This window comes from Neomonachus schauinslandi, chromosome 2 (genome assembly GCF_002201575.2).
Source record: "Neomonachus schauinslandi chromosome 2, ASM220157v2, whole genome shotgun sequence".
NCBI lineage: Eukaryota > Metazoa > Chordata > Mammalia > Carnivora > Phocidae > Neomonachus > Neomonachus schauinslandi.
This window is the reverse complement of record NC_058404.1, coordinates 146,774,396-146,802,043: the sequence shown is the minus strand read 5'-3', so window position 1 is coordinate 146,802,043 and position 27,648 is coordinate 146,774,396. Positions and strand designations below refer to the sequence as shown.

The 27,648-nt window shown below is 38.8% G+C and overlaps 1 protein-coding gene across 1 annotated transcript in view; it reads left to right on the top strand.

Moving 5' to 3' along the window:
* Positions 1-27,036, top strand: part of SLC4A4 (solute carrier family 4 member 4) — a 346,412-nt gene extending 319,376 nt beyond the window's left edge. Inside the window, exons 19-25 of the mRNA XM_021702448.1 lie at positions 4,897-5,075; positions 6,234-6,306; positions 14,218-14,286; positions 17,153-17,326; positions 19,696-19,857; positions 25,917-25,996; positions 26,920-27,036. Coding sequence (XP_021558123.1) covers positions 4,897-5,075; positions 6,234-6,306; positions 14,218-14,286; positions 17,153-17,326; positions 19,696-19,857; positions 25,917-25,996; positions 26,920-27,025 — 843 coding nt within the window. The 3' untranslated portion in view covers positions 27,026-27,036. The remainder of the gene's footprint in view (positions 1-4,896; positions 5,076-6,233; positions 6,307-14,217; positions 14,287-17,152; positions 17,327-19,695; positions 19,858-25,916; positions 25,997-26,919) is intronic.
* The last annotated feature ends 612 nt before the right edge of the window (positions 27,037-27,648 follow it).

The window sequence follows — 27,648 nt, the reverse complement described above, 5'->3', positions numbered from 1 at the left end:
GAGTGGTTAAGAGGCCCCTGTGTAATTCAAGTAGGAGATTATGAAAATCTGCAAAAGGCAGTGGCAATGGGGAGGAGGGGTAAGGAACAATGCACATGCTATTTTTGAAAAATGCTGTTTTCTGTATTTCTTACAGTACTATTTCTATTAAAAGTTCCAATATTTGAATACTGTTTTTATTCCATTCAGAACTAGTTATTCAGATACCTTTAACTAAAAGAAACATCTTAGGGTTGGCTTGTTTTCATATGTATAAGTTCAGGAACAACTTCTCTAACATAACCATTTGGGTTCCGTCCATAAAGATGGCAATAGTTGGGGCACTATGAATTTTTTAGCATAGCTTTTACCATTCTGGTCAACAAATATGTCTCCAGTGTTTACTGTATGTAGGACACTGTACTAGATAGACATTGTAAGCCTTGAGCATTGAAATTTGGCAAAATAAATTCATGGCCTTTCCCTCTTTGGACTCAGTCTCCTCAAAATCTCTCCCATCTGTCCATTGTCCTCCCCCCCGTCCTATTACTTTAGTTGGAACTGTGTCAGCTCTGGCCTGGACTATAGCAATGCTGTCATGTCTGTCCTCTCTGCGTCCAGTCTTGACCACTTCCGCTATGTCCTCTACAAACCAAAAGAGCCATCCTTCTAAATAGAAATCTGATCATATCACTTGCCTGCTTAAAAGCCTTTAATGGCTTCCCTTTGCTTTTATGATAAAAATTCCAAAGTCTTTAGCAAAATCTTTTTTTTTTTTTTTAAAGATTTTATTTATTTATTTGAGAGAGAGAGAATGAGAGACAGAGAGCAGGAGACGGAGAAGCAGACCCTCCGCCAAGCAGGGAGCCCGATGTGGGACTCGATCCCGGGACTCCAGGATCATGACCTGAGCAGAAGGCAGTCGCTTAACCAACTGAGCCACCCAGGCACCCTCTTTAGCAAAATCTTAAAGTTCTTACTTCTGTAGTCTTATTTCCTACCTCTCCCATCCCCTCCTATGCACCAACTCTATTTCATTTTCTCAAAATGGTGGCTTATTTGCTTAATTTTTTCCTCCTGCTTCCCTATATCTTGCCTCCCAGCTGGTTATGGCTCATATTTTAGGACTCAGCTTAAATACCACCTCCTACGAATACCATCTTTGACTTTGGGCTTAATACCCCTTCTGCATGGCACCCCAAGCTCATCCCATGTATAGAACAGTGTGGTGTTGCAAATGCCTCTTGATTTGTCCAGCTCTAGCACTACATTGTAAGCCACTTGAGGGCAAAGATTGTATATTTACTGTAATTTTACTTCTAGGATCTAGCAGAGTGCCATTGAACAAATGAAGTAACATTCATTCATTTACCCAACAAATGTTTATCTGGAGTGTTCACTCTATGATGGGCACTGTGCCAGGTTCTGGGATTTCAATGGTGGTGAACAAAAACACCCATGGTCCCTGTCCTCACAGAGCTTTTTTGGTCCATGAGGGTGAGAGGTATCATTCAAATAGTCATGCAAAATGTGACATTGCAAATGTGGCTAGTGCTGTGAAGGAGAGGTGATGGTGCTTTAAGAAGCTGTAAGAGAGGGTTTGACCTATGTCAGGAACTATAAGGAGTTCCCTGAGGTGATGGCACTTATACTGAGATTCAAGCATTAGTAGGAGTTAGCTAGATGAGGCTGGGTGGGAAGAGTATTCCATTGGGGCACAGGAATCACAGTGTATGTACAGGCTTTACAAGAGGAAGTAACCTGACCAGAACGAATGCCTTTCTGATAGAACCCAATGTGGCAGCAGTGACAGAGGGAGAGTTGAGGATGAAGAGGGAACCACACAGAGGCAGGCCTGGCAGGGCCTTCAGTACATGGTGATGATTTCCCCTTCCTCTTAAGAGAAGCAAGAAGTCTCAAAATGGTTGAGGGAAAGGAAGACTTTTTGAAGAGAATGATGTCAGGGCACACAGTAATTTTGTATCTACAATTATTTTCTCTCAGAGCTTTTATTTATTTTGGTGGTTTTGCATAGTTTCCTCTCTATTCTACTTTCTAAAATCCTCACTTCACCCTCTTTGGTATTATGTGGCCCCTTTTTGTTAGTCTCCAGGATATCTTGTTCAAACTTGCTTTTGTTGAAATAGAGCAAGAAAGCATGGATTTGGCCCACGGTAGCCTACATGACATTTTCTACAAAAGCTATTCTTTTGACCCATTGATCTAGGCAACATGTACATCCGTAGGTTATTACAGTTTCCTTGATGCCAAGATTTGGGGATCCTGTCCATTAATTACCATGTTGGTACCTCTAATATGGTCTTGAGTGATTTAGTCTAAATAGGGCTTAAAACTATGTGATATTTCCCGCTGTTGTTCACCTTCCCTCCGCCCCCCCTACCAAGTGATTCACAATTAACAAATCAAGTTTTAATTTTCTGTATGGCTGATTAAGAGTTTATAGTTGCCATTCAGAAGAGTGTATACATGCTATTCGTGATTCATTTTTTTGGTAAATATTAATTGAGAGTTGACTATGCTCCCTGAACTCTACTTAGGTATTCAGGATAGAGAGAAAAAGAAACATAGTCCAGGTCTTCCTGTTTCTTACAGTCTAACGCCAAAGCCAGATAAATGCACACGTAATTTCAAAACAGTGTGATGAGTGCTGTGGTAAAGGAAAGCATAAAGTGACAGGGGAACAAAGAAGAGGAAATCTAACCTAACTGGACTTACCCATCTCACCTGGACTGAGGCAGGAAAACTACCAGAATAAAGGCTGATTTAAGTCTTAAGGATGAGTAGGACTGGTTCAAGGTAAGAAGAAGGAAGAGTAGAGGTTATTCCAGGGAAAGGGTGCTAGATGGGCAAAGACACAAAGGCATTAGTACGTAAGACATATTGAAGGAATTGCATATGATTGAAAGTGGCCATGGTATAGGATGGGGGCAGGGGAGAGGTGAAAGATGAGGCTGCAGATGTGAACAGAGGCCAGGGCATGAATGGTCTACAGTGAGGTCATAAGACACATCCACAGGCAGGAGTGAGCAAATGCTGTGGATTCCACCTTAAAGTATAGTCAGAACCCAAACACTTCTTGCCATCTTGACTGCTACTACTCTGGCTCTAACCATCACAATTTCTTGCATGGATTTTGGTAGCAACCTCCTAACTGGGCTTACTGTCCTTGAGTTTGTTCCCAGCATAGCAGCCATAGTGTTTAGCACATAAGCAGGTCATGTCACTCCTCCACTTAAAACCCTCCAGTGGCTTCCCATCATACTCAGCGTACAAGCCCAAATTTTCATAGTTCTACTTAGTACTTAGTACTATTTAAGATACTGTATAGTTTACAGTTTACTTACTTGTGTTGTTTATTGTTGTCTCAGTGGAATGGAAACACCTCGAATATGGGAATTTTTGTCTGTTTTATTCACAGATAGGACATTAACATCCAGAACTGTGCCTGTTATTAAGTTGGTAGTAGTATTTTTTCAAGGAATGGAATGACTGAGGCCCAGATATACCATGATACTCACCTCATTAGTTATTGTTGAACAAGTTTATCTCAGCTCATCCCCACCCTTTGCTCTCCTTTCCCCTACCTTATCCCACTCCCAATCCAAACCCTATGGTTTCAAACCATTTGTACTGAAATGAACTGCTTTCATGAATATATATTAACCTTTGTCTCCCAAGGATACTTCTGTTCATAGTCAAGCCTGGACTAAGTCAATGTGTGCTCTTCTTTCTTGTGTCAGCTACCTTTGCCTGTGATGAGTTCTTTGAGAACAGGATTAGACCCATGTTTGTGAGCCAGGGGTGAAATCTTGGCATTTCAGTGAGAGGAGAGCAGTGTTCTAATTGACTGTAATCAGACCTGAATGATAACAGTCACCAGGTTTCTAATGTAAATTACATTCTCAGTTTTTTAAAGCCAGCGTCTCCATTACCTCAGATTGGCCATACTCTGGCTCTTGGTGCTTCTGCTTCCATGCTGTGCAAATGGACTGCTCTGTTTTCTCAGGCTCCATAGGGGCGTTAAGCATTTGATTTCTTCATAAACAGAGCAGGGAAATATAACCACGGAATAACATTGTGGACACATTTAACAATATTTATTTAGTGAGTAAAAGAGTGAGACCTTTTGTTACATAGTCTGCTCTTCCAGTCAATAAACGTTATTGTGACCAGTAAAATCAGCCTATTCTGATTAAGGGTGCATTAATTACCGCAGTGATCGCGTTTAATTGGTTATTAAACAATTATTTTCATATACTATGAAAGGTGAGAAATCGTCATAGGCATACCTTCTCAAGGTCGCTTTCAGATCTCTGGTCTACATATGCTGAGTACTATGTAGGTGAACAGCTTATGCTAAACAGTCAAGCAGAGAAGGATTGGTGCCTGCCTTTTTTAAGGTGTTTATTGTGCTTGGGGTGAACAACAACTAGTACCACCACTGTTGCCATCACCATTTTTTTTGGCTCCTACTACGCAACAACCATGCCTTTTAAGTTCCTGTAAGATGCTTTGCCTCTGTTACTTCACTAGAAGTGAAGTATGCGAATGGTCACAGTAACTCCTCAAGGTAGATCTCTATCTCCATTTTTCTGATTACAAAATTGGATACAGAGAGGATGACTGACAATAAGCAAACGATAAGTAAGCTGTGAACTTCAGTCAAGCTAGAGGAGGTGTCACGTGGCAGCTCTGTGTTTAATTGCTAGGGGGGATAATATGAGGAAGATAAAGTCCCCTTCCTTGAAAAACTTACCTTGAAGTAGATATTTTTAGCAAGCCAAGTGAGGTGGGGTTTTTTTGGTCATCTTAATTCCCATCTGGAAATAGGACAAGATAGATGAGTTTTGTTCTGTTTGGTTTTTTTCCATATGGTTTTGTTACCTCTTTCTACAGAAAGGAGCTGGGTATCACCTGGATCTCTTTTGGGTGGCCATCCTCATGGTGGTGTGCTCTTTCATGGCTCTTCCGTGGTATGTGGCTGCGACCGTCATCTCTATTGCTCACATCGACAGTTTGAAGATGGAGACAGAGACTTCTGCCCCTGGAGAACAACCAAAGTTCCTAGGAGTGAGGTATGCGTAAGTCAGAGGAAAAGGGCTCTACAAAACACATCATGCCACACCTATGTCATTCGTAGGAAATGGGCAGGATGGGAGGAGAAAAGGCTGGGGATGATTAATTTATTCCTGTACTTGATGTTCCAGAAAGGACTACATTTTCATTAGAAAGAGAGTCTTCAATAATTTTTTGAATTCGCGTCTTATGTTCCATAAATTCCCTTTGACTAATGAAGGCCAACTGAGGCAACGTAAAAGCACAAATAGGTCATTCATTTTCTTCACCGAGTAGCTCACTTCAGTGCTGTGATACTTACTCCATCACAAGCATATATAAAGGCCAAACCCTTTAACCTTCCAGCTCTGTTGAGACTCCCCAAAACTCTTGAGTCTGCTTGTGATTTTGAAGATTCTATGAAGGGAAAGGAATTCTTATTTCCCAGTTCATTTTCTGTCCCCATAAACACTGAGAAGCCTTGACCGCCAGCTGTTAAATTTGGGTAGCCAGGAAGGGCTTGCATAAGACCTTGATACTGTGTTGAATGCTTTTCACAGCAAGCCCTGCTCGCAAGTGCTTGGGTGAGTAGCTTGCAGGACAGAGCCACTGTTTCCCACGCCACAACAGTGGGTGATTCTTTCTTGGGGGCTGGGGGTGGGGGTGCTGGATGGGAATCCTATTTGTTAAAAAGTACTCTTGTTGTTTAGATTTGGAAATTAGACTGATGGGATTTATTGCACTTATGAAATTTCCCCGAGTTGTTTGCTAATTAGAATGCAGGACAATGTAATATCTGTCTCCTGAGAAAGAAGGTGTAATTACACAACAGCACAAGTCGTTTAAAAAATAAGGGCTTTGAAGAGGCCAGGAATTGATGGACCAAGAGCAAGTGACTTTTTTTTTTTTTTTAATTCTAAAAGGAGCAAAGGATTTAGCAGAATCACTTTTCTCTTGACGAATTCAAATCGCGTGATACAATAGTTTTAAGAGAATTTTATAGTTACATGGAGCTTATATGCTGTCCTCGAGGTATTCATTTATATAAGATATCAAGACCTTTGCTGTTTTAGTCAAACATTTATTTGGTCAATGTATCGTCCTTTTTGAAGGTGAAAAGACAAGGGCATATTTATGAAAACAAGAGGCAAATTGGTAATCGTTTGATTTGGTTTCAGGGAACAAAGAGTCACTGGAACCCTCGTGTTTATTCTGACTGGTCTGTCAGTCTTTATGGCCCCCATCTTGAAGGTAAATATGTGGTAAATACTTGTCTCTTCCTCCTTCTCAGTACACTGACAGATAATTGGATATGTGAAGAGTAGAATTCCTTATCTGCAAGATTCTCATCAGTTCTGGAACACACTGAAGCAGGGGTCAGGTAGAACAAGGACTTTAAAAACTTTTATTTTGGGGGTGCCTGGGTGGCTCAGTCGTTAAGCGTCCGCCTTCGGCTCAGGTCATGTTCCCAGGGTCCTGGGATCAAGCCCCGCATGGGGCTCCCTGCTCCGCGGGAAGCCTGCTTCTCCCTCTCTCACTCCCCCTGCTTGTGTTTCCTCTCTCGCTGTGTCTCTCTCTGTCAAATAAATAAAATCTTTAAAAAAAACAAAAAAAAAAAAACACTTTTATTTTGATGTCCTTCTCATTCCTTCACTCCTTCTATTATTTATTATTATTATTGTAGTTATTTGGTTGAACCATATTAAATTACCAGTATTCAGGGCGCCTGGGTGGCTCAGTTGGTTAAGCGACTGCCTTCGGCTCAGGTCATGATCCTAGAGTCCCAGGATCGAGTCCCGCATCGGGCTCCCTGCTCGGCAGGGAGTCTGCTTCTCCCTCTGACCCTCCCCCCTCTCATGTGCTCTCTGTCTCTCTCATTCTCTCTGTCTCAAATAAATAAATAATCTTTAAAAAAAAAAAATTACCAGTATTCAATTTTTGACCTATACAAATGGCAATTCCGTACAGTTTAGTCTGGCTGACCTCCCCTCCTCACTGCATTTCTTACTCTTCTCCTTGTATCCTTTCTTCCCACTACTTCCCATTTACTTGTCCCTGAATCCTGCTTCCACTCCCCCCCCACACACACGCACACATTAGACTCCTGGGTAACACGGATGATCATTTTGTAACTTTTCTCCTCGTCTTAATTATTGCTGTGTTTCTATTGGCTTTGAATCAGAAGGCCTAATCTCCACAGAGGGAGACTAGAGTAAAATTACTGATTTATGACTAGAAAAGTTTAGAAATGAACTTTTGAAGAAGAAAAAATGACATGCTAGATGATTTAGAAAATTAGGAGTCAAATATATAGGTTTGATCGATGGGGTGACTATCTGCCAAAATAGATGAATGGGAACTGTATGGGAAAACCTATTTAGAAGACGAGATAGGGTTAAAAGAGTAGATTTAGCTGTCATGAAGCTTCCATTTCTTTTTTTGTGACACAGGCATTTTATTCTTTCCTTCTATAATATGAACAATACTGGCCAGTTATTGATAATTTGTATTTGATGCTTTGTACCACAGTACAAAGCATGAAAATTACCTATAGACCTAGAAGCTATAAACAACCACTGTTAATATCCTTTCAAATTCGTCTCTGAAAAGTTTTGTTTATTTTTAAACAACTCTCATTTTTCAGATTTTTAAGATGCTTATTTAACTACACAAGTGATGGAGCAGTACATTCTTGTAAAGAATTCAAACCATGCAGAAGTATAGAGAGGGAAAGGCGAAAGACCCCCATTCTCTCAAGTTGGCACATTTACAAGTCAGTTGCCATTCAGATGAATTTGAGGAAAGTGGAACTCTTAATTTCTTAGCCTATGGCTAAGACTGGTTTTGCCCTCAGGGTATTTAGATTATCGTGTACGTTATGCACAAAACGCTTGCTAAACAGTTAAAAGATTTAAATATTCACCTCTTGTCCCTGGTTTCCACAATGTCAGTTAACTGGCTTAATTAATTTCTGCCTGGAATCATGAAGGAATACATATTTCACATAACATGTGGAAAAGTAAAATTTAAAATAACCTCAAAGAAGTTGTTTCTGGTCACATACAAAGAACCTCTAGAGAGTACAGGTCTTAAGGTTTTGCAGGGACAGAGGGAAATCTGTTATCCCTTTTGCCAGGGCAAAGCAAGTTGTGGGGTAGGTTTGAAGTTGTGAGTTTCGCAGCATCACATCCACTCTCCAAAGGCTTTATGTCCCTTTGTTGCCCCATAGACACTAGCACATCAGCTGGTGGAAAAATTGAATGACAGCTTTCTACCACATAGGCCATAGAACCTCATCTGGACAGATCCAGTTTTAGAAAGGTCATTGCAGGCAATTATGACCTCATGTTGTGGAAGGATCTACAGGAATGAATTTGCCCCTGGGTTCCCGAAAGATGGGCTCAATGACACAACTGCAGAGATTTTTTCTGGGGTCTCTTAGCGCTTAGCTACCAGTAGGGGATAAGAAATCTTTCCATCAGTTCAAATGAGCCTGTTAGCCCATTAGCCCCCACCCATTTTGTCTTTTATTTTTATACTATGTCTTTTCATTAATACAGTATCAAATCCTAACTCAAAAAATTCAGATGTGTTTAAAAGCTCTCTCTTTTTTTTTGTTACAGCAAATTGGCTTTAATCTTAGAGAATCTGTCAGCTGAGTAATCACGTATGATCCCAAAGGGAAACAGAGAACAGATACTGTATAAATTGCTATTTTTAGGAAAAGATGCAAGACTCACATTTTCAACAACGCCTCTTCCTAACTATTTTCTAACCCTGCACCCAAATGTGGCTGCAGAGGAATTAAAGCTGAAAGCCCTTTTGTTCTTTATTTTACAATGATTCTTTTTGCCCCAATATGCAAAGCACCTTAGTATCTGCAGGAACAGATTATAATACAGAGAAAGAAGAAAGAGAGATGTAAGGGATCAGCGAGCATGAGCTTGCTTTTCCTTTTGACCTTCCTCAAGCTCACCCTTGTTCAGCTGCTAATGTTCATAATTATGGCCATTTCCACCTGGCAACTTTGAGTCAATGCAAAGAGTCATTGTAAGAATCGGTGAAAAAGGTGGTCCAGCAAACATTTTTACTGGGCAAGGCTTATGCCCAAAATGTGGGAAATGAAACTGTTCTGTTACTATGGCTTCCAGTATATTGTGGGAAACCTAGATTTGAAAACAACAAGAATAAAGTAGTCCAGCATTGACAATTGTGATTCCAGACTTCGGTGAGTAGAAGTGTTCTTTCTTTCAGGAATCACATCAGCTAGTTTCAGATCACGTGCCCTTCTTCCCACGAAATTGGGTAGCTTAGAAGCATTCACCCCAGAATTCTTGGTAGCTCATGAAAAAAGTCAATACAGGAAGAAGCAGATGTTGAGGGTACAGTTTAACTAAAACCTCAGTAATGACTAAGTAGGAGTCAGGATTAACAATTAACCTCAGAATTCTCACGGAAAGAGGCATCAGGGGTTACTTGGGAGGAGGGAGCCTTTTTCCTCCACCATTGGACTATGTGTGTTTTAAAGGAACAGATGACAACTTTAGAGAATGGTTTTACTTAAGAGTCTGCCTTTGAAAGGCAGATCAAATGAACGGAATCAAGAGAAATATGGGCCTTTCGCTTTTTAAAATGACATGGCTCAGCACCTCCCCTGCCCGGCTCCCTGCATCCCATAGCTTCAGTGCCTCAGAGGATGCGAGTAATTTTCTCCCTGCATTGAGCAGGGTGGGTAGCTGTCCCCTGCGCCTCCTTATGCAGGCTTACTTTGAACGTGAAGCTTGTGACCTCTGTTTTGATCTCTTTGCCGAAGCCGGTCTTTTTACATGGAAAAAATGTAAGGAATCATAGTGTATTAGCTTTAAGTTCATGAGGATACCCCGTGACCTTAGCCAGCTGCACTCACACATGCCTCAAATCCCACCCCTGATTCAGTACAGAACTGTGGGGAAGCAGGAAGAAGTGGCTTCCCAGGCTGCTTACACAGTTTAGATCTGTGTCTCTGCGGCAGAAACACTGCCTGTTAAGCTCGGGTTCTGTATGGGGAGACTGGGGCCGACCACAGAGCAGCAAAAAGATGAAAGACCGTTCCTAGAGCTTGCTTTTTCAATTCTTTTGGCAAGCTTAAAGAAATAAAGATCAAGTAAAGTTCACTGCTACTTCTGTTGCCTTTGCTTGAAGTAGCTCATCTTTAACACGAGGTGTAGCCGAAATTTGTCTTTCACATTTGTTTAGGGTTCTAGAATGTGGAGGCTACCATTTGATTTGTATCTGGCAAGGATTTGTTGAGCTCCTACAATGTGCCACACACCCTGCTCAATATCAGAGAAACGAGGAGAGATGGTAGTGAGGAGGAGGAGGATGGTGGTAATAGTGGCTCCCATTTATTGGGAGCTTGGCATCGGACCAAGAGCTCTGCACAGATTGTTTTTATTTAGTTCTCCAATAAAACCTATGAAAAACGTATGTATAATTGCATCCATCTTACAGATAAAAAAATATATAAGTAACCGGCCAAGTCACAAAGTTCTTAAATGGTAGAGCCAAGATTTGAACTCAGGCAGTTCTAACTCCAAAAGCCTGATCTCATAACCATCATGGTTTATTGCCTTTTAAAATAAGACAGTATTGCCCTCAAAGAACTCCTTTACTTTCTTTTCCCATGAGATGACTTTCCCCAGCTTCTTTGATCCAATTTCCAGTTCTCTTATGTAGAGAGAAATGTGGCATTTTCGCAACCTCTTCGTCCATGGTTCCGTCAATGACTAAGGACCGGATTTCAAGTCGGCAGCTTCCTTATGGCCCCAGATTTTTAAGGCTTAAGGGCTTTAGGATGTTATTTTAATAACACGTTCCTGAAGACAGTTGTTAGAGTTGAAAGGACAATATTGTAGAGCTTTTGGAAAACCAAGGTTTCGAGTCTGACCTTTGCAGCCACCACTCTGGCCTGTACCCCTGCCGCCCCCACCCCTACCACAGAGGGACCAGAGGGGGCTGGGCTGGGCGGTTGCAGGTGTCTCGACTTGCCAGTGAAGGTCCTGATGCTAATAATGACATCAGGACCACATTTATCATTTCTTGAGTATCTGTTATGAGCCGGTCCCTGAACCAGATCTTACGTATTATGTAATCTTTATCATAACCACTGTATAGATGAGAATACTGAGGATAGAAGTTGACAGTTCTCTCTCAGTTCTACAATGGGTAGAACCAGAGTTGTAACTCAGGTCTAGCTTCTGTGCTTCCATGCTTATCATCAGTACCTTATTCTGAGTTTTATACACACACACACACACACGCACGCACATGCACACACATGCACACACACAGTGACTATTATTCTGCTAGGAGGCCTCACTCCTTCACTGCATTCTGCACTGTGGACAACTACCATCTACCTTTCTTATTAAATTTACCCTTTCACATTTTTTTTCTTACGGGAATATTCTAACACTATCAGAAAATCAACGGGAGGGCTAAGTAAAAAAAGAGTGGAGCTACATTCACCAGAATTTGAAACATTTGCTGACATCATCTGAGTATGCTAAATCTCCACTGACTTCAATTTAACTTTTCTGTCTGGTTGTAGGACCAAGCATTTAACTCTCTCATTTTTAATGTTTATTAAAAGCATTATAATATTTACTTATAATTGGGCTTTTTGGTTTCCTGGCTGTGTTTAATTATGTAATTTTATTTGCACAATTTTATGATTTGGCAATTCTCAAGTGCCTGTGAAGCTAGTATACCTTGTGTTTTTTGTGTTTTAATTTCTCCTGTCTTGTTTTATAAAAATGCCTATCTGCTATGCAATGTATATTATACTAGTTTAACTTAAAATGGGATCACATCTTTTTAAAACATTCTTCTTTTTCCTCCTTTGGGAAATTTCTTTTGTGATGAATGATTCTATTGTGATGAATTTTTAAGGATTGACCTTTTGATATGACTCTGAACCAAATCCAATAAAAAATATCCTCTAACCCAGTAATTGAACCAAATCCAATAAAAAATATCCTCTAACCCAGTAATTCTGTCACATTTCATCAGGGTTTCCAAACTGAAAGATTTTTAGTGAGACACATTGCACTATTTTAAAGAAAATGGTGCATTTCTTAAGACATTTGTATCACAGTGAAGTTGACCCAAAATTTGAATCAATAGACTTCCTTATATGTGCTATTTCCTTTTCACCAAAGAATATTTTTTTTAAAAAAACATCATCATCTCTCAAGCTGTTTTCCTACACGTACCTGAGTTAAGGGTGCCTTCTGATTTTATTTTGTGGTAGATTTGGTGAAATCTGGCATAAATTCAGAGAGAATAGACCTCAGCACCATGGTACAACTTTCCTTCACTCTGGTCCTAGAACTACATTAGAGAAAATATTTAGCTAAACTTAGGGGAGGGGTGGAGGTAAGGCTCAGTATCACCTTTGTGATTACTTTCTTTCAAGCCAGAAAAAACACTTTACTCAGATTAAAAACTAACTACTGCAGGATTTCTAACTACATGCCCAACTATAAGAGAACTATACTTCTCTTTTCGCCTTTCACCTTTCTTTCCTTCCCAAGGAATTAGAAATGAAATGAATGTATGAAAAGAATCATCATATATTAAAGAAAAGTGGGAGTGCCCTTGCCGGCAAAATATGTTTTAAAAAATTAAAAAATGAGTGAAAGCTGTGAAGTGGTTTCTTTGTTGGTTATTTTATTTATTTATTTATTTATTTATTTGGTCAGTTTGTACAGGAAATATATACATTCTCGAAATAAAGGCACGTGTCAGAACTGAAGTGGCTTGAACTCAGGTGGCATGAATGTGATGTGCTCACCTGTTTGTGGTGATTGTGGGGTATGACAGCACACCTGGCGTTCCCAGTACTCATACTGTCCCTCCGACCCCCTCAACAGTCAACATCACTTATTTATTTCTGAGCTCAAGATCAAATTAGCTATGTTACAATTACTAGTTTTTTCTAGAAGGAGCGTGTGATGTTTTATGTAAATAAATATATGTATTACATATGAACTTAACAATTCCTATAGCTAGCCGATAACAATTGGAGATAGTCATGACATATTTTGAATTTACTAATTCTCCGGTAGTGGCCAAATGGTCTCAGATACAGAACCGTTTTAGGTCATTCCAAGGGGAGACTGATAGAAATTGTGTTTCATTTAATACATGTCATAGTTCTTTAAAAATTACTCTGAAATCATACTGTTTCCTGGCTACAAAGCCTCCTTTATGTAGATTTGGTAAGATTGAACTTAATTGATTGTGGTTTTTGAAAACCGAAATTACTTGAACTTCTTTTCAAAATCCAAGCTTGAGAACCTTTTGTTGTTCAAATAGAAGACTTCCTAGAAATAGAATCAACCTTGAGTTGCTTAGTTTCTACAGTACTAAGGACATTTCAAAGGTCTAGGAATAGATAAAACTTAAGGAACATCGAATTGGAACTTCCTATTGTTAAAATACTTTGTATTATTGTAAAAGACTCTTGCTAATTAATGCCTGAAAATGTATTAATTCACTCTTTAAAGATGTGTATTACTACATGTGTATAATTAATTGCTTCCGTATGCTCGATGCTCCTTTCAAGCAGTGTTCTCATTAGTTAGTCCTCTTAATATTCCTGAGAGGAAGAAAGGGGACAGCCGTTTGATGTTTGCTTAATTGAAAGAGGCATTTACACACCAAACTGATAGATCATTTGGCAAATATTATTAAGAAAAAATCAACAGACTGTTGGAAAGGAACTTGGTCTCAGGAGTGAAGCAACCACTGTCTACCTCACTGTCTACCTCTCTTTCTACCTCACATTTCATGCAAACATCTGGTTTACATAATCGTTCCTTTTAAGGGGAAAGGGAAACATTTTTTTTTCCCATTTAAAAAAATTATTTTTGAGGTCATGCATGCTGATTGTTTAAAAAAAAATGCCAGCGGGCATCAAATGAAAGTTGAAAGTCTCCCTCCACGTATTTTTAGTATAGAGTTTAGAAGTTTTGTCAATGATGAGTACACTAATTAGAGGTCACTATATTATTATGTTCTAGCTTTTAGTTTCAGATTTGGCCTTTATTTAAACTATCCTTCTTCATTACTGTTTTTATTATTATTTTTTAACCTTTCTCCATTTTTTTTTCTTTCTAGTTTATTCCCATGCCTGTACTCTATGGTGTGTTCCTGTATATGGGGGTAGCATCCCTTAATGGTGTGCAAGTAAGTTTTCCATAGCAATCTAAATATAGTTGTGTTTCCTTCTAGTAGTAAGAGTAGTCCAGTAACAGATCTTTGATGAGAAGTGCTACTCATTAACTGCTGAATTTTTAAAATGTGTGTATTAACAGAAAACAAACTGGTGGTTGCCAGAGAGGAGGGAGGTGGGGGGATGGGTGAAATAGAGAAAGGGGATTAAGAGTGTACTTATCATGATGAACACTGAGTAGTATATAGAATTGTTGAATCATTACATTGTATACCGAAAAGAATGTTGCACTATATGTTAAATAGATAGGTAAGTAGATAGATAGATAGATAGATAGATAGATAGATAGATAGATAGATAGATAGATAGATAGATAAAAGGCATTTGTTTCCGACTTTCTCTGCCATACATCTGCTTCTTATTTCTGACTTAATTAACAGAATTAATTTGTGCTAACAAATGTTACCATACGTACCATTCTTGAAATAAGCTGTTAAAGGTCATTTAACTGGGGAAGTGAGAGAGCTGTGACCTATCTTCCTCCCTCCTCCCTTCCCTCCTTCCTTCTCTCTTTCCTTCTCTCCTTCCTTCCTTCATCTCAAGAAGGAAATTGAACCCTTTCGGTGTGCTCCTCAAGATACTGTTTATCCATCTGCCTTTAAACCATACTAAGAACGGGCTATTATTTGATTCGCTTTTCACATGGCTGAGATAAATAATCAAAAGTTTTGCATCAATAAAAGAATAAAGTCAATGTGGTTTAGTGCTACTTTTGTCCAAAACTTCAGCTATTCACAATTTGGGTAAAACTGGCCCCTTTAAAAAAAAAAATCACTGGGGAAAACTTCGTAAGGGACTTTGTCTTTCAATTGAGGTTTAATTTAATTGGCACCGGGAGACTGGAAGTACTTCTGCTGCTTTCTGGCACCTTGTTAATTGTAGACTTATTTAGTACTTACTAATGTTTTAATGGGAAAAGACTGCATGTTCTGTGAACATCATAAGAATTTATTTAAACCCCTTCATAATAGTCCTTGCTTTCATTTATTGAATTTAGATTAATTTGGTTTTAGAGTCAGATAGAGCTGGGCAGGGAGCCAGACCCCCCAAAACAGAAAAGGCTGTTTTATTTTTCCATTTTTTAGGTCCCCGCTGGGTAGAGTTCTTCACCGTTGGGATATTTGTCACAAAATACAAGATGGTGCTTTGTAGATTGGACTAGTTGAATGTGAATGGGTGTTTATTTGTGCCTATGAAACTTTTGGGCAAGTACCTGGCTTTGTAAATATTCTTTTTTCCCCTAAATGGAAAAATATGGAACTAATATGGCTCCCAAACTAGTAGTTCTTTTTCTTCTTTTTTTTTTTTCTTTTTTGGCCTTAATAGGTCAGTCTAGATCAGAAGTTTGATTTTTTTTTTTTTTTTAAAGATTTTATTCATTTATTTGAGAGAGAGAGAATGAGAGAAAGCACATGAGAGGGGGGAGGGTCAGAGGGAGAAGCAGACTCCCCGCCGAGCAGGGAGCCCGATGCGGGACTCCATCCCGGGACTCCAGGACCATGACCTGAGCCGAAGGCAGTCGCCTAACCAACTGAGCCACCCAGGCGCCCAGAAGTTTGATTTTTATATGTTCTAGGTGCTTAACCGATAGTTGGAGCTCAGTACATGTTTATTAAATTAAATAGAAGGCAAAAAATCAACAATTTCACAGTGATGGGGAAAAAAATCTTTTGCTAAAGGCACAGCCCGGGGATTTCTTAAATTCTGCAGTGCTGTTGTCCCTCTTGCCTTTTCTCTTTACTTTTCTCTTGATTCTCCCTCTTTTAGACCTTTTGGCAAGATTTGATTTAGCAAGAAATTTTGTAACCCAGTCTTTATAAACAGCAAGGTCCCCTCCAGTCAAAAGTAGGCCTAGACGGAGAAAGAAAGTTTGTTACATAGGAAATAGCTTCCAAGAAGCTTGTCTGTGATAGTCTAGTTTATTTGCACACTTCCCCCTTTCCTCTGGAAAGAAAGTAGAGATACTATGTCAGAGTCTTATTACATAATAATTGAATTCAGCAGCTATTTACTGAGTATCTTTCATTTGAGAGATCCTCTGGGAGGTACCTAAATATCATCCTCACCATCATCCACAGCAACTCAGCAGTTAATCTTTGAGGCACAGCACCTGGCATAGAGGTGCTCGGCGGCCCGTGTAGTACCTGTTTCTGTGCAACATTGTGATAGCCTCTCCTAGATTCCAATGTCTAGTTGTTGACACTCTGAAACTCACTATCGTAGTCCTATGGCTTTTCTTTGAAAAGAATGGTAATGAATTGCTGAATGTTATTAGTTAATTTATGCCATAGATAAATAATGTGGAATTTATGAAAATACCAATGCCTTCCCATTTTCAAGTTGGAAACTTCCTTTATATCTTTGAAACATCCCGAAATGTCTAAGATGCATAGTAGCATCTTTTCTTCTTTCAGGTAAGGTGGCTGAGGCAGAGTAAGATACATGAGTTAGATGTCTTCCTTCATTACAAAAATAGTCACAAGATTCTCTCTCTGGAGACTCAGATAGTAAAAACAGAAAGTAAGAGATGAGCATCTAGAATTTATATTTGGCTTTGTGACTTTATTCTTTGGTGGCCACTTTGTCTCCTATATCTGCATAACATTCCTGCAAAGTAACAATATTGGAAGACTCCTATCATGTCTTACTGTGCTGGACTAAATTTCTGCATTCTCTGACCGGGGTCCTCTGAAAAGGACACTGCTTGCCTAAATTATAGAATATATAAATGACTAGTCGTTAGTTAGGCATTGTGGAAATGACTCTGTGTATCTGCTCTTGAAGTAATATGATTGTACCCTCATCTCCTTTCCTCCCCAGTTCATGGATCGTCTGAAGCTGCTGCTGATGCCCCTGAAGCACCAGCCAGACTTTATCTACCTGCGCCATGTCCCCCTGCGCAGGGTCCACCTATTCACCTTCCTGCAGGTGCTGTGTCTAGCCCTGCTCTGGATCCTCAAGTCAACCGTGGCTGCTATCATCTTTCCAGTCATGGTAAGGATTCCTTTGATTGAACCTCCCCGTGAAGTCATAGCAGTGGCATTTGTTATTATAATATAGAAGACACATATGTCTTTTCTGTGTGGTTCTCATTTTTTCCAGCTTTGGCCAAATAATTTTGATTTGATCAATTGTTATTTAAGGTTCCTATGTCTGTGGTCATCTATCCTGGACTTTAGTGTCAAACTCAGCTGAGTTCAGATACCAACACTGGTTTCTGCTGGCCGGGGAACCTCCATGAGCTGCCATGAACTTGTCAGTAAAATGGGCATGGCTTTAGTACTGTCATTCTGAGCAACGATGATAAATATGAAGTATAGAGCACAATGCCTGACATCTAGGAGACACCAGTGCACAGGAGTTATTTTTAAAATATTGTACAATAGAATCAATCTAAATGATAAAGTACAGCACATTACAGTCCAACTAATAAGAAAACAAGTTTGGCAACTTCTGAGAGGTCCCAGTGAATTAGAAGGAATGGAGTGAAAAGTGCAGTTTTTGAAGTTCTTGCTAAGTTTAAGGATAAGTCTGGGCTCTCAGTCCTTGCCACGATATGATGAGAAGCAAGGTAAAATAACTAGCATTGCACTTGGAAGTACAAGTGAAAGAAGGAAAAAAGGAAATGCTAGCCCTGCATTCGGCTTTATCATTAAATTTTATACTTTACCATAATTTTCCATTTCTTGCAAGAAAATGCACACGCATATACTTGAAGCAAGTCGCCAAGCTAGCCTCAGGTCTGATCTGTCTCTCCCACAACTTTGGAAACAGAATTCTCATACACAGACATACTTTATTTTTTTTTATAAAAATCCTCTTACTCTTAGCCAGTTATTCTTTTATCTCATGTGTATTTGTTGTTTGTAATTTTTTTTGCCATAAAATACTAGTGATATTTGTAGAGTCATATTTTTTTCATGATGGTCCCTTATATCCACCCCCCCCTTTTTTGTCTTAAACTCTCTTAGTACTGGAAAACACAACGAGTATGAGAAATGACTCCCATTTGCCTCTTGGTACGGTCTACCTATTAGTTTTGCTAAAGACAGGAAAAACAAAGTTACACCTGGATAAAGTTGAAATAGTCCAGTAAATCACTTACTGCTTGTGCTTAATACTAATAAAAAATGCATTCCCTTTATAACTTTATTTTTTATCTTTCTAGAGCTTTTATTTGATCACCAAACAATAATGTAGTATCAGTAGGGTAGATGTTGTTAATTTCTCTAGGAGATGAAGAAATGGACCTATAGAGAGCATGATGTGAATAAACACAACTGTTTAATCTGAGACAGAGTCATGATTCTCATATATCCTGGTGTGTACTAATTTTACTCTTGAGCAAAGGCATCTTTAATGCACCTTTAGAAGTGACTGTTCAAGGGCAACTCATAGCATCAAAGATATATATTTTAAGAATACTGATTTTAGAGGCAGACAGCTGGCGCCCTTGTATTTTTTCCTTACCTGGCTTTGTGATCTTGGATGACATACTATGTCTCCAGGCCTCAGTTTCCTCAGTTGTAAGATGGAGATCGTAATATCGACTTTTTGAGTTTGTGGTGGGAATAAATGAGAAAATCCTGCCTAAGAGTTTAGCACAGCCTCTGACACACTGTAAGTTTTCTAAGTTTTCTGGTCATAGTAGTGATTGAAGTTGCCCCATAGATTAAATGGTCTGAGCATACTCAAGGACTGCCTCATTATTAGTACTTTAAAGATGTTGTAGTATACTGTACATTGTAGAGATTTTCTTGATTTTCAAAAACTTGTGTAATGTTTTAATTTTGAATAATTAGAAATCAAATGCAGGCTGTTTCTTCCCTTTAAACTTTCGGTCATTTTATTGAAAATCTGACATGGAAGAAAATGGTCTAAAAAATAATCCTTTCATGGGTGCCTGGGTGGCTCAGTCGTTAAGCGTCTGCCTTCAGCTCAGGTCATGATCCCAGGGCCCTGGGATCGAGCCCCGCATTGGGCTCTCTGCTCAGCCGGGGGCCTGCTTCTCCCTCTCCCACTCCCCCTGCTTGTGTTCCCTCTCTTGCTGTCTCTCTCTCTGTCAAATAAATAAATAAAATCTTAAAAAAAAAATAATCCTTTCGTGTTGACATTCTAAGTGAATGTGATCATACATTTCAGTGAAGAAAGTAAGTTTTATTTAAGACTTCTATGACCCAACTTTCCCCATAAAGAAAATGTCTGTGGTCCAGGTAATATAAATCCATATAAGCAAGATGAGTTCTATCATATTCTAGCCTTATGCAAGATAGGTTTCTACTGCCTTTGATAGGGTAGTATAATGCTCACCATGACTTCATCTGACATGGTTTCTTTTATACTTTCTATATTTATCCTTTTAGATCTTGGCACTTGTAGCTGTCAGAAAAGGCATGGACTACCTCTTCTCCCAACATGACCTCAGCTTCCTCGATGATGTCATTCCAGAAAAGGACAAGAAAAAGAAGGAGGATGAGAAGAAAAAGAAAAAGAAGAAAGGAAGTCTGGACAGTGACAATGATGATGTAAGGAACTTTCCAAAATTCCAAAGTAAAGCTAAAGAGATAAATGTGAAAAAAATATATATGTGAAATATATATATATGTGAAATATATATATATTAATACATATAATCCTTTATGTGAGATATGGCTGAGTTCCAAGAATGTTCACCTGGCTGGGTTACATGTCATTCTTCACTTTCCTTTGCCCTTTATTTTCTCTCCTTAGTTTTTTATATTTTCTGAAGTCTTTCTGTAGCCATTAATATACTAATAGCGATAAAATGACTTCCAAAAAAAAGCCCACCACATCTAAAGAACTTCAGTCTCCCATCTCATAGATAAAAAGGAAACTTGCTTCATAATGCTATAAAATGTATTTGGTTCACTATTGATGATCCAGGATTTAAATATGAGCTAATAACTCAGTTTTATGTAATTTCAAGCCTGATGTGAACAAATACCTATGACCTCACCTCCGGTGATCTATGTATCCACTTGAGTAGGCTCTCAACCACAGTTCTCTTCTATTGTACTTATCCTCACATTGAACTTGGACATGATTTAAGATGATCTCTCTGTAACCCTTCAGTGAAAAGGAAAGGGAATTGGAGCTTAGGGTCTTTATACATAATTGTAGTAGGCAGTTTTGTAGTCCAGATGATCCTCCTGCAATTGAGTGATTAAGTTGAGAAATAAAATTATTGCCTTTTTTTTTTTTTTTTCTTTAGGAGACCATTTCACAGGTGCTCCAGTAGGGGTCTGTAATCAGTACTAGGAGAACAGCTGGGATTATTTCACACATGCACACACGCACACACACACGCATAATTTATCCCAGTAGCCTTTCGAAAGGACTGCCAAAATGACATTTTCTATGTGAAGATTTGTTGTGGATTTTACACAGTGCAGTATCCACATTCTAATTGCATCCCTGGTTTACAGTTGTAAAGTGGGAATATAGTTAAGTTTTGGTGTCTACTCTGTACTTGATCATTTTGAGTGATCATGCATACACGTCCTTACTTGCCATAACAGCCCTTTACAGTATATGTTTCTGTTCCTATTTTACAGGAGAAAATGTAGCCTGAAAAATGTTAAGTCATTTTTCTAAGTGTACCCAGCCAATAGTGGCAAAGCCAAAACTCTAGCCCAGGCCTGTCTGGTTATTTCCAGCTGGTCAGGCTGTCTGATTGTATTCTTTGTGGAGAATTTAGAAATAGTGCGGTGAAGGAAGGCAACAGACAAAATTGGATTTCAGATAAATTGATCCAATAAAAAAAGGCTAAATATATGAGGCACATTTAGCTAAAGAGAAAAGAGTCCGAGGGAGCTTTGGTGACTGTCATCATCCATTTTCAATGAGAACAAGTGTATAGATTTTCTGTTTCCAGTGATGACGGAAAAAGAGATTGTGTTTAAATTGCAGTACAGATTAGGGTGCAGTGTTAAAAAGAATGATATGTTTACATATTGACTAGAAATCAAAATTTGAAATTAATTTCTAGACCACTCAAGACAAAAAAGAAAAAAGGAATGCCTGAAATACTGACATAATTGAAGTAATATTTCAGCTTGAATTTTCAAAACACGTATGCCAGTTGATGTACATGGACGCCAAACTTAAAATTTATCACATATTACTGATATATGAACTAATATTATAGAATCCTCATCTCTAATAGTTTTTAAGGAAAAAATAATAAAATACCGACTTTTGAGATGTTTTAAATTTGTGTTCTCTGGTGTCAAAAGTTGGATCAGATGAGCTCCTGAGAAGTCCTTCTAATTCTTTGTTTCAATTTTTAAGAAATCATATTTTATTTAAACAATTCTATTATTTTATTAATGGTATTTCCCATTTCCAGCTCTGTATTTCCAACAGTTTTCTTGAAGATAATGTGTGATACTTGTTTCTTTTCTTTTCCTCTTTCTCTTCTTCCCCCAGCCCCCGCCAAAAAACAACAAGCTTATGTATTTGTCTTAGTGAACTCAACCAGGCAATTTAGAATACATATGTGTAATAAGTTCTCTGTGTTGAGCTCGTTATTTAGGGGCTGTCCTAGCGTTCACCTCGTAATCAGGGGTGCTGGGGTCCATTGATAAAGAGAGCTACACAGGGGCACGGCAGCTACAGAACTTTTATGCGCAGAAGTATTGAAAATTACGGCTTGGCAGTATTTTGAACCACTCAGTCATTTTTGGATCTGGCTGGTAGGCTATGGTTAAGGGTCGGCTTCCAACCTGTTCATCTCTAAATGCTGTTATTTGGAGAAACGTTTGAAATACTGTGATTAAAACTTGTCCTTCTTGATACTCTCATAAAGGTACATGCATGTGGCATCTTCTTTTTTTTTTTTTTTGGTCAATTTAAGTGCAATATCTTAGTCCTTTAAAATCATACTGTGGCCTATTACCCTCTTTAGATTCACCTTAAAAGAATTTGCAATGTATATAGTAGTCTGTATGTTAAGGTTTATTTTTTCTTTATTTTCTTTGACCTCTGGTTCTTTTTTTTTTTTTTTTCCTCCTCCCATCTTTCTGCTAAAGGGCATCACTTTGGTACTTTCAGTTAAGGAATGGATTTGATCTTTTCAGTCCAAACATAGACCTGTATTCAATATAATGAATTCCTTAAAAAAGGAAGGAGGTAATCCTGTGAAAATCTGTTATAGTTTTGGCTTTGGTGACCTGTTTTTTCAAACAGCCCCATGAATAGCTGCCTGATTTTATCATTTTATTTTGGTTGTGATTCTTCTCTGCTTACCTGACAATCATAGGTACCTTTCCTTTTGTTTATTTTCTCATGTTTTGCTAAGCTTTCAGATATTTTTGGTATAAACAAATTTAAATGAACCTTTAACTCTAAAATAGTTTTGATGGAGTATTGGGGGGGGGGCGGTTATTTTCAACTATACATCAAGGGCTCCTTGATAGTGAATGTTAGTCTTCTACTTGTCTTGGAAGGAAAATCTTGGACGTGGAATCAGAAAGCATAAACGAAACAGGAATTTCAAGACCATGTTCTAGTTGAGGGAGTTTGCTAAATTTAATCTTTCATGTTGAGATTATTTACTTTACCCTACAACAAAGCCATAAATATTTGCGGATTGGGAATCCAGCTTATGGAAAGCTTTACAGTTGTTTTAATTTATAGTGATCTCTCTTTGGTGTGGTTCTAGTTTTAATTGACTTTATCCCATTAAGTCAGAAGAGAGGAGAACAAATGTGAGAAAAATTGTGTAGAATTTGAAAAGTTAGCAAGTAAAAATGATTATGTCAAAGTCTTTTCTCCTTAGACAATGTAAATGGTAATATGATAGGTTTGATCAATACTGGGAGAGAGGGAGGGCTATATAGTAAAAACTTTCTAAAAATTGTTGTAAATTTCTTTCACAGTCTGATTGCCCATACTCAGAAAAAGTTCCAAGTATTAAAATTCCAATGGACATCATGGAACAGCAACCTTTCCTAAGTGATAGCAAACCTTCCGACAGTGAGTAGAACTAACCTCTTGCATGTCTGCTCAAACATGATTTGCACTTGCAGAGAAGAAACTTTAGAATTATCATTTACATTAACTTTCCCTCTATTTTCTTTTCTGTTTTTCTGTGTGAAGATTTACACTTACTATCAAACTTAGTTTTACATTCCTTGAGCTTCGTTCTCTTTCCTTTTATCCATAACCTTTTAAGTTTTTGTTTGGTAGTCTTTTCTCTGACCCACATTATCACCAGTTTCTTTCAGTTGCTAAGCTCGTAACCGTGTTTTTGATTGACGTTCCAGTCTTTCCCGCGGGCATTTAGAGGTGTGGCTTGTAGTATCACGTCACTGCGTCACTGTCTGTTACTGTCTGTCTGCCTTAGGCTTCAGCCAATGACCAGCTGAGCTCAGACAGAAACTGCATCTGAATCATCAGCGAATCCATTGTTCAGGCTGAGCATTTGGAATAATTGTTATTTTCAATTAAATTAGCAATCATAAAGTATTAATACAACTTTTTAGGTATTACTTATAAGATATATGCAGTTTCTTCCTAATTTCCTTATTCCTTTCCTGCTATTTCAAAAACACCTTTTTAACTGGACTGGTCTTTTGGGGTAATAGGTTGGTGGCTAAGGTGTAGTGATTTCTGACACATCATCTTTTCTCCTGTAATTGGGGTAACAGGCCACTTGAAAAAGGGGACAACCTCTATGGTAACATTAGTGAATATCTCAAGCTTTTCCAATAGCAAGTAGCAATTGCTTCCAAACTACTTTCACTTTGGGGTGTCATTTGAAGAAAATATCTTCTTTTAGATCCAGATGCACTTCAAAGTCTACTGACCTATTAAGGGGGAAAAAAGACAGTGGAGACACTTTTATTTCCGTTTGACAGTGCCACTTCGACTTCAGTAAGAGGTTACCAAGAGAAGTTTGGAATGAATGACTATTTATGAAAAATGGGTATATTAGTTATCTGTTGCTATGTAACAAATCACCACAGAATTTAGCAACTTAAAACAACAAACAAGTACTTACTTCTAACATTCCCGACATTCAGGAATGTAGGAACAGAGGATTTAGGTGGTTCTGTCTCTGGGTCTCCCGTGAGATTGCAAACAAGCTTTTGGCTGGGGCCAAGTTTGAAGACAACAGGAACTGGGATCTGCTACTAAGCTCACGCGGAAGGCAGTCGGCAGGAAGTTTCAGTTCCCCGGCCCCTGGGCACCTCCGTGGGGCTGCGCATCATATAGTTGCCCCCAGTGCCAGTGAGAATGGAGAGAGAAACCAAGACAGAAACTACAGTCTTTTATCACTGAATCTCAGAAGTGACGTGCCATCACTTTTGCCATGTTCTGTTGGTCCCTCACAGACCAACCCTGGTACAAAATGGGGAGGAATTACACGAGGACATGAATACCAGGAGGCGCAGGGAACATCGGGGGTCACCTTGGAGGCTGGCTGCCACACTGGGTTTAGAGAACAGTCTCGCTTTGTTGTCCAGTCCGTAACCTGTAACTTGTAACTGAGGCTAATTTCTTTTCAGTCCTATCAGCAGGATTTAGTTAATATTTCTTTTCTGAATTCGAGCTCCTCAAACCATATCCTGGCTTCATTTTTCATTTATTAATGCTAGAGCATTAGTAGCAAAATGAAACTGTGAAAGGGACACGGCACATATGTCTTCTGTTGGCATCATGACCTGTTACAGCCTTTCTAGGTACAGTTTAAAGGCTGCTTCAAAAATTAAAAATTTTAAAAAGCACCACCAGCTAGAATTCATGGAAAAAGTTTATGGCAAATCAATTATTTAGTGCTGGTTGTTATTCATTCTCTCAAAAACCCATTAGAAGGATACATGGAAAATTGATATGATATTAGAAATTTACTTAACCAAAATATCTTTGGTCATTCTAACTGAAATCTTTTCTAATGTCATATTAATCTTTTATAAGCCATGAAAGAACAAAATTGATAGTAGAGGTGCCCGATAATTAAGTTCCTCACAATCTTTTTCTCCCCCATGAATAACACCAGGACAAAACTGTGGATGCTGAAGATGAAAGGAAATCCAAGGGCAAGGCTTAAGACATTAAGTAGATGCTCTAAAATTGATTGGCCTCCTACCCTTTCACAGAAGAAAACAACAGTGGTCCATCCCAGAATACCTAGGGGAAATGAAACTAACAGATTTTTATCTTGGTCACCTAACTTAGTTTCTTAGCTCAATACGATGTCTCTTGAAATTGTCTAGGGGTGCCTGGCTGGCTCAGTTGGTTGAGCATCTGACTCTTGATTTCGGTTCAGGTCATGATTTCAGGGTCATGAGATCAAGCCCAGCTCCGCACTCAGCGTGGTGTCTGCTTGGCTTTCTCTCTCTACTCCTCCCTCTGCTTGCACATACTCTCCCTCTCTCACTTTCTCTTTCTCTCTCAAATAAATAAAATCTTAAAAAAAAAGAAAAAAGAAATTGTCTAAATTTACCTCTCTCTTTCCAATTGTAATGCATCAATTTTTACAAAGATTTTTATTTTTACTCTAATTTTATACGTTACCGAAGGGTACTGTTCACGATTTAAAGAAATTTTTCTTTTCCAGGAGAAAGATCACCAACATTCCTTGAACGCCACACATCATGCTGATAAAATTCCTTTCCTTCAGTCACTCGGTATGCCAAGGTAAAGGACAACTCGGTGTTTTATGTTGTTCTATGGGATGATTACCCCACAGAAATGTAGTCCATGGCAGATTATTGGCAGAACGCCTTGTTTTCCTTCCTGTCTACAAGCTGTCTTGAATCAATTACCCAATTCCCCAAACCTCACCCCAGCTTTTATGTAGAAAGTATTCTAAGAGACCTACTATCCTTAGAAGTAATGGACACATTCAGTATCGTTAAGGTAAAGCCCAGGATCAATGTTTGCTTTTGTCATTTCCATATCATCTCTGGTTTAAGGGATAACCGCTGTTTTCTGGCAGCTGTCCAGTAGTTTTCTTCCCTAATCTTAACACGACTCTAGACATTTCAGATCTTCCTTGATTTTCCAAAAAGCAAAATCTCGGAACATTTTCTTCATGTAGGTCTATTTGTCCTTTGATTTCTGACAGTATCACCCACCTGTCAGTCCTCCTTCTTGATTTTTGTGTTTTTTTGTTTTTAATCTAAGTGTGAAAGTTTATGAAATTTTCTACTTGAATCTCTTGACTCTTTTGTACTTTCATCCCATTTAAAAAATGTTTGTTTTTGGGGTACCTGGGTGGCTTAGTTGGCTAAGCGCCTGACTTTGGCTCAGGTCATGATCCCAGGGTCCTGGGATCGAGCCCCGCATCGGGCTCCCTGCTCAGCGGGAAGCCTGCTTCTCCCTCCCCCCACCCCCCCTGCTTGTCTTCCCTCTCTCGCTGTGTCTCTCTGTCAAAATAAAATAAAATAAAATCTTTAAAAAAATTAAAATGTTTGTTTTTAATAAGGAGAGAGTAGGTAAGTAAAGAGAACAGAGAACACGTTCAGCTTCTGCACAATGCACATACATTTGACAGATGACAAGGGGAATCCAATTTACTTACTATTTCTTTTTTCTTCTTTTTTCTCTTTTTTCTCTAGTCCTCCTAGAACTCCAGTAAAAGTTGTGCCTCAAATTAGGATAGAACTTGAGCCTGAAGACAATGATTATTTCTGGAGGAGCAAGGGAACAGAAACTACATTGTAACCTGTTTGTCTTTCTTCAAATGGACAGTTTTTGTTGTTAATGTTCTTGGGTTTTGTCTAGTTGTTTATTTTTTAATTCTTGTTTTGTTTTGGTTTTTGGTCATTGGCCAAATAATCTAGCACTCACTCTGCTTCTCTCTTGCATAGGTAAAATCAAGACAGTAGGGCACCGTTCCTTAAAAACATCTGAAGAATCCCCTCTTCTTTTCTTTTTTTCAGATGTGTCCTCTGACATCCAAATTCCTTTGTCACTCAAGACACGCACAGACCCTGTCCTTTCCCTTTATTAAGCAGAGGGCAAAAGTATTAAGGCTTTTTGTAACACCTTTGATTAAAATATTGAAGGAACTTACAACTTTAGCTTTGGAGCTGTGCTTACTTACTGGCTTGTGTGTCTCTCTGGTAGAAGAAACTGGGGCCTCCAGGCAGAGTCCCTCCTTGCTTATCGAGCTCTCCAGGACTGGAAAAAAGTGCTGCTATGCTAACTTACTCTTGCTTGTGAGCCCTAATCTTAGAGTTATCAGAAGAAGAAAAACTCAAGGTACTTTACTCCCTGTAGAGAAACTATTGCCATCATTGTAGCAAGTGCTAGAATATCCCTTTTTCCTATGCAACTTTTTTTAA